The 13,017-nt window shown below is 49.6% G+C and overlaps 1 protein-coding gene across 1 annotated transcript; it reads right to left on the bottom strand.

The window, feature by feature from the left end:
- Nucleotides 1-315: 315 nt before the first annotated feature.
- On the bottom strand, nucleotides 316-9,635 carry SLC20A1 (solute carrier family 20 member 1). The gene is made up of 11 exons (XM_028741252.2): nucleotides 9,447-9,635; nucleotides 7,743-8,383; nucleotides 7,442-7,582; nucleotides 7,227-7,312; nucleotides 6,344-6,440; nucleotides 4,673-4,792; nucleotides 3,893-4,156; nucleotides 3,242-3,782; nucleotides 2,903-3,088; nucleotides 1,352-1,436; nucleotides 316-872 (listed from the first exon to the last, which is right to left on the bottom strand). The coding sequence occupies exons 2-11, from the start codon at nucleotides 8,095-8,097 to the stop codon at nucleotides 711-713; spliced, it is 2,037 nt and encodes a 678-aa protein (XP_028597085.2). The 5' UTR covers nucleotides 8,098-8,383; nucleotides 9,447-9,635; the 3' UTR covers nucleotides 316-710.
- Nucleotides 9,636-13,017: the final 3,382 nt, after the last annotated feature.

The raw sequence follows: 13,017 nt of genomic DNA, 5'->3' as shown, positions 1-13,017 counted from the left end.
ATCTCCAGGAATCCTTCAGAAGGTAATGGATTCCCCTTCATTGGGAGGCTGGCCATCTGCCAGATTCTTTAGCTGTGATTCCTGCATTGCAGGGGGTTGGACTAAATGACCCTTGGGGTCACCTTTCAACTCTACAGGTGCTGCCATTTCCAAATCATGCAGTGAAGCCACTTGCACAGGCAGATATTCTTGGCTCACTGAACCAAACTGGATGGGTGCTTATTTAACAAAAGAGTTTAGAGGTTGATGGCTGTCTTGGGCCCCAGTACCATGTACTTCCAAGCAAAGATTCCACCAAAACACACCCCAGCCTACTTTATTTTAAAAAGTTTTTTTTTATTTATAAAAGTGGCCCCTCATCACATACATTTCTGCTAAGCTACTCCCTCCTCCTCCTCATTGTGCTCGCCAGGTTCAAGGCTCAGCTCAGAGAACAAGAATGATAGGTCTAACAACATTAATTATGAAGTTAAAGCTCAATACAAAACAGTATAGAAATGTAGACACAATTATTCACAGCCCAGCAGAAGTGGGACTTCTCTAGTTCCAAGACGAGAGATTTACGCTTAAAAGCAGGTACAGCATCAAGAAGACAACCGGCCCCTCTTGCACATGGTGGAGTCACCCTAACACTGTTTCAGCCACTTGGCAAGGATATGCAGACAGGCGCTTGTGGGCAGCAAAGCTACGGGGTTGCTGGCTCGTCTGTTTCATCGCCCTAGGATGGGGTACTTGAACAATGCCATGATGGCAGCACTGATGAGACCAGAAATTGGGACTGTGACGAACCAGGCCATGAAGATGTTGCGGAACAGGCGCCAGTCCACGGCTTTCTTGGAGCGCAGCCATCCCACAGAGACCACAGAACCCACCTGCAGCAAGGGACAAAGCACAGGTCTTGCACAAGCACTCCTGACAAGGAATAAGATCTGAAAGTCCCAGGCACCAAGGCAGGCGGGCCCACAAAGGCTAGTCAGAACAGTCCAGAATTCATTCAGTTCACAAAACGGTGAAGAACTCTCCATTACCTTAGAGCTCAAATGTATTTTAAAAGCAGACTTAATCCAGTTCTCAAACTTCAGCTGAGACAGAGGTAACAGGGAAAATGTGCTAGGACTTGGATCTGCAAGATCAGGAATCAGATCCCTGCTCAGCCATGAAGCCGAGGTGGCCTTGAGTAAACAACTCTCTCCCAGCCCAGGTATGAGGATAAAAATGCAATACCCCACCCGGTTCTTGAGCCAGCCAAAATCTGCCACCCACTTTCTTCCTAATGCCCCTGAGCCTCAACTGGACTGCCCTTGCCAGTGACATAGATCCAAGTGTTACGCAAAGAAGCTCTTCCACTTACCTTGCAGTGAGTCGTGCTGATAGGCAAGCCAACATTTGAAGCAATTACTACGGTCAAAGCAGACGCCAGCTCAATGCTGAAGCCACTGTGGACAAAGAGCTGGTGTTAGGCTGAGCCACTGGGCAGCTTCAATATATCAGGGTTCCCAAAGTGGAGCCCAAGGTTGTCACAATCCCCACCCCTTCCATTTCAAGTTGTTTTTCCCTTTTGCTGGGGCTGGGAAGCGAACTACAGCCTCCAACTGCCCTGTCATTTCTCCTTCTTTTACCCTACATGGGCTCATAGCTCTTTTACCCTGCATGGGCTCATAGCTCTTGGTCATAGGAAAGGCAGGCGGAAGCTGACACTCTGCCTTCCAGCTGCAGCTAAAAGAAAAGATAAGGGACCCTGCAGTTACTGGTAACCATGTAACATTTGGCTGCCCCACTCTACATTATTCCGTTTTGAAGTCTAGCTGTAAGCCTGAATCGACATCCCAGGATGACACACCCACACTCTTCAAGGCCTCACTCAGGGCTGGCAACAGAGTCAAGGACACAACAATATTAAGTTATGCATGTCTGGCAATCACAATTTACGCTCATCAACCTCTGGCAAAGGAGCACCCATCCTTCCTCTTCCACCTGGAGCTTCCAAAGGGGGCTGCAATTATCCTGTTACCCCTCCCTCTGCTCTAAGGTCGGAGGAAAGGGTGAGCGCCTTTGGCTGTTGCACTGGTAAGTGATGCAGAACACCTTGGCATCTGCAGAGCCAAGCACACACCTTTATGATAGGTGAGAGCCCTGAAGAGATAAAGAGTCCTAGCAGTCACATTTTTTTGCTCTGCTGTCAAGACTGAAACAGCAAACCTTTACACATCAAGGAGGCTAAAGGAAAAAGCCCCCCAGGGGAGGCTGGCGCAGATGAAAGGCTTGTCCGCTGTGCACAAGGCACAGCTACTCAGTTCAAAGGCTGAAGGCTACAAAGCGCTAAGCAAACTCAAGAAGGGCATGAAGAAAAAAGCTGAAGAAACTGAGCAGATATGAAGAGGGGGAAACACAGCACGGCCAGAAAGAGCACTAGCTCCAAGGGTGAAAGGAACAAGGCAGATTGAAGGGTTGTGGAATCAGTTGAACCCCCAAAGGCTCATCTAGTCTAACCCCTTGCCATGCAGGAACCACAGCTCAAGAATTCCTGACAGATGGCCTGCCAACTTCTGCTTAAAAGCCTCCAATGAAGGAGTGTCCACCACCTTCAGGGGGTCAAGAGCATTCACTAAAGAAAACTGCTTCAGAAGAAGGCATGGCTGAAGCTTTGCTGGGGGTTATTTTTCTTGTCAGAGACGGTAAGCTTGCATCAAGAATACTTTAGGTGTGATGACAAACCTTCACACTGATACTTACATAACCGAGTTCTAAACACCTTCAAAGCAAGTGGACAAACCCAAGACCTTTTCAGCTAATAGGCCTTACATCTGCCAGCTTCATTCCAGCCCAGCCCTCCAAACCACACAGTTTACTCCCCCCCCCCCCCCGCGTGCTCAGTATAAAGCAAAAAAGCTCTCCACTTTACCTAGATGGTGTGATGGGAGTGAGATCCTTCCCCATGGTCTGAATGACCCTCCTCCCCCAGATCCACAGGCCAGTGCAGATCCCGACACCACCGTACAGCAAGAGCCAAATCGGTGTCGCCACCTTTGAAGACACGTCGCCTGTTCTGTAGACCAAGTACAGGGCAACCAGAGGACCAATCGCGTTGCTGCCAAAAGGGAACACACAGGGATCAATTAAGTGGAAAGACAAAGAAGGGAAAACCCCAGCAGGGAGCCATTTTGCCAAAGGCTCCATTACAGGCAGGGCCTTATAGGGAAAATAGAACTTTCTAAACCACTCAAGCTGCCCAGCCACTGACCTCACATCATTTCCCCCATGGGCGAAGGACCCAAAGCAGGCCGTCAGGATCTGCAGGAATTGAAAGAGGAGGGACACCTCCGGCTTGTCCTGGTCATGCCACTCATCCAGGGAGCCGCTGCTGCCACCCTTCTCTGCCTGGCTCAAGTCCACGTCGGCTGGGTGGGGGTCGGCCACAGCGTTACAGTAGCTGGTGTAGCTGTCCATCCGGATCCTCTTCTTGGAATCTGACCCAGACCACGCCAGCCTCTCCGCCTCATCTGCTCCCTTCGGCTCAGCCTCCTTCACCCGGAACGAGTCCAGGGGCATTCCGCAGATGGCCATGGTGTATGAGGTGTAGCTGTTGTTGCGCCGCAGGGGCTTGCTGTCCGCCGAGGAGTCGCCCATGCAGTCCCCCACCTTGGCCAGGTGGAGCTTGTGCAGCAGCTCCTTGTACAGGCCAGAGTCCTTGTGCACCGTGTGGTAATGCCCGCTGGAACTCATCTGGCTGCTGACAGCCTGGTTGAATTGGGCAAGGCTACCGTTTGGAAAGGACATGGCTCCTGCAGGCAGAAAGTCCGGGTTGGCACGAGAAGGGAAACTGCCCTGGCACCACAGCTCACAGTTGCTTGAGCTGCCCCACCCCTCATGCTCCGCTTCAGAGCCAACTCACCGCTGTCAATGCTGGTCTCCTTCATCTCCACCCTGGGCAGCCGCTCCCGCTCTGGAATCTCCTCCAGCTCTCCCAGGTTGAAGGAGACCATCCTTTCCTCCACAGCTGCTCTGTGGGGCACAGAGGATGGCTCCCCTTCGGTAGGGGAACTCCTCTGGTCATCATCATCAGCAATCTTATTATCCACCTTGGCCTCATCCTGCTCTTTCAGGCTGCTCTTCTTCTTCATTAAGGGACTCTCAGAGGGACTTGATTTGATCTCTTCTGCAGAAGGAAGTGAAGTTGCATGAGGACAAGCGAGAAAGCCTTCATAATGTACATAAAAAGATGCCCAAAACCTTGCTCTCGCCTCTCTGTTAAAGCAGCAGCCCTGAGCTAGTAGGTTTTGAATCCTGTTTATAGCATCTGTGAAAACACTGGGCAAAAAAGGCTGAGGATGTGCACAGGGTTTGCATCCAGGGCTTTAGATGTGACAGACATGCCTCCCTTGGGTATCCCTTTCCTACCACCTATGTGCACAGAGTTTATGTCCGCCTTTTGTCACTTGGCCTGACACAGGGAACAGATATCCCTGTTACAAGTGCACACAGAAAAGGCTCTTAAGTTCTCAACTGCACAAAATCCAGAAGACATCCATTTGTGCCAGTTAAGTGCCTTGTGGGAAGACGCGTGAAGGGCACTTCATGTTTAGATTATGCTTGAAAGCAAACAGCCAGCCTCTCACTGCATTCGGATATACATTTGCAAGATTACATTATGTACAATTCTAAATGTACTTACTTTCAATTTTCTTCTTCATTCTTGGACAGACAAAGAACCAGACGACGAGAGCACACACAACAGCGCTCCCCGCCGATATGAGGACGATGCCCCAGACGGGAAGTTTGTCAAAGCCCAGCACTAGGAAATAAAACAATGCATCTTGAAAACCCCAAGGCCGGCGGGGCCCTTCCCAGCACAAAAGAGCTCTCCCCCAGCTGAATAGAAGGTTTAGTGACCAGGGTTTCTTGCTCTTCTGAGATCTGCAACATCTGTGTCTTCCATATTAACAGGCAATGAAGTCTAGCACTCAAAGTTACAATTGCAGCTTAACAGAAGTAAAAAGTACAACCTGCCAGGTTACATTCTTTCCATCCAACATCCACATGCTCTAAAACCCTCCCTCCGTTAACAGTGTTTGTGAAGCTTGGAAACAGCCCCCGCTCACATCATCAGGCTTCCCAAACCTGTCTCAGACTCACAAGAGTCTTTTTACAGAGTTAGCCCGAGAGCACTTCAATTGGCCCAGCTACAGAAACTTCATGGTCTCTCACAGCATAAGGCCTCCTTTACAGAAAAGGATTTGCCCTGCTGGAATTAGGTCTTAGCCTCCAACCATAACACACCTGGATGCAAGTTGCTTCTCCCTGCCCACGCCCACCCCACCCCTTGCTTCCATCGTTAGCTGCACTTTTTGTTTACTTGGCCCCCTAAAGGCATGAGGCTAGATGCAGAATGTGTCAACAGCAAAAAAAGGCTCCGAGGCAAAACCAGGAGGGAGCCCACAGATTTGTGATTGACATTTATCTGACCCCCAAGTACCACAGAGCAACTGTGGCGCAAACCATCCCCCATTCCAAGTGGGACATGGCGCCATAGCCTACCCTTGCCCCATATTCTTTGTGTCAGAGCTGCCACCGTCTCTCACCTTGAGGCAACCAATATTCAAATCTAAGCTTTTAACCTTCATTAGACAACTTGAATCTTAGAATTGCTGACACCCATCTGCTTTCCAACAGGCACAACCTAATCCTACATCTTATGTATTGAACTAGAAGGCAGCTTCTTTCTCCTACAGACAGTTTAAGATTTCAACTGAGAGACCCCAGAAAGCCACAAGAAAGGACCATGGAATTCCTCTTCAAAGTACTTGGTTGCCAGCAGCTCTTCTTGGGGGCGGGAGGATAACAGGATGAATTATTTGGGATCAAACGCAATCAAGGCATCATCGGAAAAAACACCACAGGGCCTCTTGCCCTGCCGTGAGCCTGAATTCATTAAGCAGAATGTTGAGAAGGCCCCCTTCTTTCTCAGCAGCTAGCATCCCAGGTCTCAGGAAAGAGGCAAAGGGGGAGGGGAAGAGGAGAGCGTCAGGATTTGCAGGTAATTAAAGGAGGGAGCCTGTGGCACCCCAGTATCAGCAGCTAAGCTGTCAGAATCTGCAGCTTCTGTGAGGACTAAGGAGAACAGGTCTCTACTAGCCATTTAGATTGTGAGCAGGCAGGCCTCTTGGGTAGGAGGGAGGAAATTATTATCTAGGGTTGAGCCTGCAGCCTTCTGTAACTGGCCCAGGCCAGCTGCCTTCTAGGAGAAGTCATTCCTGTAAAGCAAAAGGGGTAAAATTCTTTGTTTGATTGAGAAGTTAATAAAGGGTTATAAAAATTCAAGCTCTTGTTTCAAATGTCTACTTACAAGGCGCACCACTGTACATAATGGAGAAGAGGTTGATCCCGATTGTACAGGCATAGAAGATGGGCAATGCACGCAAACCATTCGGAACGGGATCTACCTACAAGACAAGAAGTTTTGCAATAGGCAAACCCAGGTCCCCTCTGCTCACAGCGATACCACATAAGTGAAACATTATTCAAGCCCGCATTTCTGTGGGGAATTCCCCACTTTTACAAATGCATTACTTTGTAACTATGATTTAACACAATACAATTGAAACTGGGTCTCTGAAATGAATACAATGCTACTCAAATCTAGAATCAAAGTTGCCAGTGGCAATTCACTGTTGCCCTTTCCCATCTAGTCTAGGCCAGACTGTGGACTACAGATCTATTCAGCCATGTGCCTGCATGAAAAGGAACAACCTCTCAACAGAGGACTCTGGACAGCTGTAACAGAGACAATTCATCTTTTAGAGAGATGTGAGAATTTGCTGCTGGGGAAAACTTAATTACATTTCACATAAGCCACATATGCAATGTTTTAAACTGTGGTTTACATAGCATTTGTTCTGCCTAGAACACTAAACTATTTTTTTTTAATTCTCTTCAGCATACTCGGTGCCAAGGAGAGGAAAAATGCCATCACTTGGAAAGTGTCCAGCCAAGTGGAAGCTGTCCACCGACTGACACGAATTAAAAATTACAGTAGGCCTGTAGGCTAGCTTGGGGGGGGGGCACATTTTGCAACCCATTATTAGCATTCCAGCTTCAGTTAATAAAGCTTCTAGACCTCATGGCTCCCAATGTGAGTTCTGACATGCCGGCAGCAGAATGTTTCAGGAGTCCCCACCCACCACATTCATCTCATATGAACATCAGGTTTTATTGGGAGGAAGACCTACCTTGGAAAGAATGAACCTACGGACAACAAAGAACAGGACAGCAGACATGATGCCAGAAAGGAGGGGAGAGATGAACCAGGACAGCACTGGAAAAAAATTAAGGACACACTAAGTATTTGCTACTGCAAGACAATGCTGTTGCCACATTAAAATTGCATACTGAAATAAAAACCTGCATTTATTAAGGAAAAAATGGTCATAAGGTTATTGCTTACCAACTTTAAGCAATTCAGACCACTTGACTCCTTCCTGTCCTTTGGCAACGAGAGAGAAGCCAATTGTCGCCCCGACAATACAATGTGTACCAGAAATGGGAAGCTTCAAAAACGAAGCCACTAGTTGCCAAACAGCTGAGCCTAAGAAAGAAAGGCAAAGTGGTTAAGTGGACTTTGGGCAACAACTGAGCCACTCGAAGTGTTAATTCACAGCAAGACACCCAGCATGAACAATGTGAGCCACATTCGAGTGCTTTTAAGTTTCCAAGCACAGGCAAGAAGGAATGGATGTTTTACTCACCGAACATGGCACTGATGGAGCCAGCCATGAGCAGCTCTTGGGTGGTGTTGTACATTTCAACGTCTATCAGCCCCTTCCGGATGGTCTCGCTTACTTTGGCTCCAAGCAACACGGAGCCCACCGTCTCAAAGATAGATGCCAGGATGCAGGCTTGCCGGAGGGTCACCACCCCAGAGCCCACGGCGGTGCCAAAGGAATTTGCTACGTCATTGGCACCCACTGAGAATGCCAGGATGAAGGCAATGATAAAACCTAATATCAGCATCCAGAGGAAATCCACCAAGGGGCCTGAGGAGGCTGTGCCACTCAGGGCAGTGGTGATGTAACTCCTCACAGTGGCGGTGGTTGTCTCCATGATAACTAACTTTGGCGGCTCCCAACAAGCAACTCGTTACTTTGATGTGTAAACAAAAACTGAGGTATGATTAAAAAAATACTGTAATAAATAGTGTTACAAAATTAAATACTGCAGGGCCAGAAAGTCACTGCTATAAGCTGGGTATGCCAGTCTCTGTGGTCAAGTTCCTTTGGCTGAAAGAGATGCTCAGGGGAGCTGCCTGGTCCGCCATCCTGCTGCGAAAGAGGAGGAGGAAGAAGGACGTCTGTGCGAAGAAGGAGGCGGCAACCGGGGGTCTCTCATCCTGGAAGGAGATTGGAGGGGAGGGAAGAGAAAAGAAGAAAAGCCTTGTGTCAGTCAGCCCACATGGAAGGTTCTTAGCCTAGATAGGAAGAGGAGACTCCCTGCCTCAAGCCCTCAAGAGCCACGGCTGAGGCAATACAGTGGTACCTCGGGTTACAGACGCTTCAGGATACAGACTCTGCTAACCCAGAAATAGTACCTCGGGTTAAGAACTTTGCTTCAGGATGAGAACAGAAATCGAGCAGCAGCACCGGGAGGCCCATTAGCTAAAGTGGTGCTTCAGGTTAAGAACAGTTTCAGGTTAAGAATGCACCTGCAGAACGAATTAAGTACAGTGGTACCTCAGGTTAAGAACTTAATTTGTTCTGGAGGTCTGTTCTTAACCTGAAACTGTTCTTAACCTGAAGCACCACTTTAGCTAACTTAATTCGTTCTGGAGGTCTGTTCTTAACCTGAAACTGTTCTTAACCTGAAGCACCACTTTAGCTAATGGGGCCTCCTGCTGCTGCCGGAGCCCGATTTCTGTTCTCATCCTAGAGCAAAGTTCTTAACCTGAAGCGCTACTTCTGGGTTAGCGGAGTCTGTAACCTGAAGCGTATGTAACCTGAGGTACCACTGTACTTAACCCGAGGTACCACTGTACTGAGCCAGATGGACTAGGCACCCAACAAACACCTGGCCGACTCCAGGGGGAGCCACTCACCCCGGCCAGGCGCTCCATGCTTCCTCCCCGCTCCGAGGGCGGCGCTGAGCCGGCTTCCGCGCGGGACAAAGACGCCAGCAGCCATGCCGCCCGCCAAGGTCACCGGCCTGTCCTGAGAGGAGTCCGAGGCGGAGGGTCGCTCGCTCCCTTTCCCTCCGGGGGGCGTCGAGCCCCTCCCCCTCCCCTCCCGGGGGACCCGCCCCGCCCCTCGCGCGCCTCCTCTGTGAGGGCCGAGAGCGCCCGGCAGACCCGCGTTTCCCGCCTGCGCGTAACGGCCGCTCCCGCCTGAGGGAAACCCGGAGGAGGAGGAGGAAGCGCCTGCCCGCCCGCTCTTTCTCTCCGCCTCAGGCCTCCGCCTCACCGAGTTGGGCCCGTAGGAGTGGCGTCGCCGGCGGAGTCCCCTCAGGTGGTCTGACCCGAGCGCCGTCTGCCCGGGAGTGTCGCCGCCTCGCGCCGGCTGCTCCTCTCCCTTCCCTGACTGGCGTGCGCCCGCCTCGGCCAATCAGCAGCGCCAGCAGCGCTGATGCCCGACCTCGTGCGCACACGGCTCTGTCTCGGAAGGCGCGCGGGCCGCGCCTACTTATAGCCTGGGCCCTCGAGGGAGGCGGGGCCGAGGCCGCCCAGTCACTTCCTGCGCGGGGCCAGACAAGAGAATGGGCGCGCGCGGGAGAGAGAGAGAGAGAGAGAGAGAGAGAGAGAGAGAGCGCTCTGTCCCGCCACACCCACCCGAAGGAAGCCACGCCTCCGCACCGGAGGGGCCTCCCGCGCAGGCGCGGCTCCCGGGAAGGTGCAGTGGGTGGAAGCGCCGCCAGGGGGCGCCCCGCCCAGCGACCCCCCTCCCGCGTGGAAGAGGCGTGGGGGGGGGAGGGGAACGATCCCACCCACGGGCGATCCCCCACTCGCCGTTTGCTCAGAGGTGCTCCCAACCACCAATGGAGAGGGAAGCATGCTACCCCCCCCCCAGGCACGCGCAGGCTCCCCCCCCCCACCCGATCCTTCCCTCTCCCCCACCCATAGCTGTCAACGTTTCCCTTTTTTTAAGGGAAGTTCCCTTATTCCGAGTAGGATTCCACGCAAGAAAAGAGAAAATCATCATCATCATCATCATCATCATTATACCCCGCCCATCTGGCTGGGTTTCCCCGCCCATCTGGCTGGGTTTCCCCAGCCACTCTGGGCGGCTTCCAACAAAACACTAAAATACAATAACCTATTAAACATTAAAAGCTTCCCTAAAGAGGGCTGCCTTCAGATGTCTTCTAAAAGTCTGGTAGTTGTTTTTCTCTTTGACATCTGACGGGAGGGCGTTCCACAGGGCAGGTGCCACTACCAAGGAGGCCCTCTGCCTAGTTCCCCATAACTTGGCTTCTCACAGTGAGGGAACCGCCAGAAGGCCCTCGGCGCTGGACCTCAGTGTCTGGGCAGAACAAAAAAGTTGACAGCTATGGCAGGCCTCTATAGTTTTCTGTCTCTCTTGTGGGAAATGTGTACTTTTTGTGCTTTCTGCAATTTGCGAATAGCGGGTGCTGTTTGTAGAATGCAAACAGGCACACCAGTGATGAGACACTAGGTTCTATTTCCTTTGTTCCTTCCTTTCTTTCTCTCTCTCTCTCTCCTCTTCCTCCCATGAATGTCTTGGAGCCAAGCCTGCCAGAGCCGGTGTCACTGTCATGGTGCCAGGCCAGACCTGTGGGAGGAAAAGGATCCTGTTTTCGTCCCAGCAGGGCCTGCGCCACAGCGGGCTGGCAAGTCATTGTGGCTTTGGGAGGGCAGGAAGGGCAGTCGGAGGGCCAGGAGACACTGGGGAACAGACTGGCTCTTTTCTTCCGTCCCTTGTGGTGTAATTTCCTAGCCCTGTGCAACAGAGCCAGGCCACAGGCACACAGCATGTTTGCACACACACCTCCATATATCATGTGCTGCAGGCATGCCCAGCAGATGAAACCTACATTGAAAATAAACACCTGCCTTTTCAGTTTCTTTTACCTTTTAATCTGATGCTTTGGAGCAAACATCTTCCTCCTTTGGATGTAGTCTTACAATAGCTTTCCACTCTTTTGCCAAGTGGATTTGCAGCCGTGTGAATTATGCTGCGGAAGGGAGCCTGAGGTGCACTGGACCACAAAGCTCCAAAAACTTTTTTGGGGGGTTGGCTATTTAAAAAGTTACTTATTTGTTGACAAACAAGTACAAACATAACAAAAAAGAAAGAAAACAGTCAGAAATTTAAACTGTAAAACACCGCAATCTGGAAGGAGAAAAAGCAGTGCTTTTTTCCTTAAAAAATGTTTAAGGGTACTATCATTTTGACTCAAGAAAATCACTATTTTATAGTTAAAATCGGGGGAAATAAATGCAGTAAATGGACAAAAGTACAAAGATTCACAAAATGTTTAGGGGTATGCGTACCCCTGTGTACCCCCCAGAAAAAAGCACTGGAGAAAAGTACAGAGAACCAGCACAGCTCCAAAGGATAATAATACAGCATTAAACAAAGGTTCCCTTTACAAATAGTAATGATTTATAAAAAAAATAACAGCATTCTTCACCTGAAAGTTCCATCTTTATTGAGAACAAAGGTTCTATATCGTCTTAAATGAACCAGATATTTGCATGTACTGATGGTGCCTCAATATTTGTATAATAAATAAAATGCCATATGCAAAAAAATAAAAACCACCCTCATTTGAGCTTTGCCCTTCAGATGCTTTGTGAGAGATCCAGACAGGCAATTTGAACCCCGCTTTTTAAGGCTTGCCATTTCCCTCGCTTGGATATTTGGAAGTCCCCACCTGCCTCTGCCGTCCCCATATCCTTCCTCCTCCTCAATGATTGACGCATTTTCTTTCTTGGTCCAGGATGTAGTTTGGAGCCTCATCAGAACATACACTGCAGAGTAATGCTACATGTGTCTTAAATGTGAGGTGCCACAGTGGGGAGTAAAGGCAATTGTTGCTTCAAAATCCAGACCATAACCAGATATATATCCTGCTTGTCATAAAGGTAAAGGGTAAAGGGACCCCTGACCATTAGGTCCAGTCGTGGCCGACTCTGGGGTTGCGGCACTCATCTCGCTTTATTGGCCGAGGGAGCCGGCGTACAGCTTCCGGGTCATGTGACCAGCATGACTAAGCCGCTTCTGGAGAACCAGAGCAGCGCACGGAAACGCCGTTTACCTTCCTGCCGGAGCGGTACCTATTTATCTACTTGCACTTTGACGTGCTTTCGAACTGCTAGGTTGGCAGGAGCTGGGACTGAGCAACGGGAGCTCACCCCGGAGCGGGGATTCGAACCGCTGACCTTCTGATCGGCAAGTCCTAGGCTCTGTGGTTTAGCCCACAGCACCACCCGTGTCCTCCTGCTTGTCATATCTACCCTCATTTATTCACTAGAACGCATGGATATCTGATGAATCTTAAGACAGATAAAAGAAAGGACTTCTTCACACAGCACACAGTTGAACTATGGTACTTGCTCCCACAGGAGGCAGAGATGGTCACCAGCTTGGATCACTTTAAAAGAGGATTGGACAGATTCTTTTTTTAAAAAAAAAATTCTTTATATTATAAATTTTATTAGTATTTTCCACACAAGAACAACACGAAAAATATAAAAAATAGCAATACACAAAACACAAAAACCAACATTCAAAAAAACATACACAAATCCATATCTTACAAGTTAATAATATAAACACTAAAAAGAAAAACAAACATTGACTTCCACCAATCCCACAGCACCTCCTTTATCTCTCATTGTGTCTTCCTGTTTTCCTGATCATCTCTATCCTAGCATCTAGATATAAATCCCTCTTTCTTATCCTTTCACTTCACAAGGTTATTCCAGGCTCGGCCAGTTTTTCTGTCCTCGAACCTTAGCTTTTAAGGTATTCATTTAGACACTCCCATTCCTTTTTGACTTCACTTTTTGGT

The sequence above is a fragment of the Podarcis muralis genome, chromosome 7 (assembly GCF_964188315.1).
Source record: "Podarcis muralis chromosome 7, rPodMur119.hap1.1, whole genome shotgun sequence".
Classification (NCBI taxonomy): domain Eukaryota; kingdom Metazoa; phylum Chordata; class Lepidosauria; order Squamata; family Lacertidae; genus Podarcis; species Podarcis muralis.
This window is presented reverse-complemented; position numbering and strand designations above follow the sequence as displayed.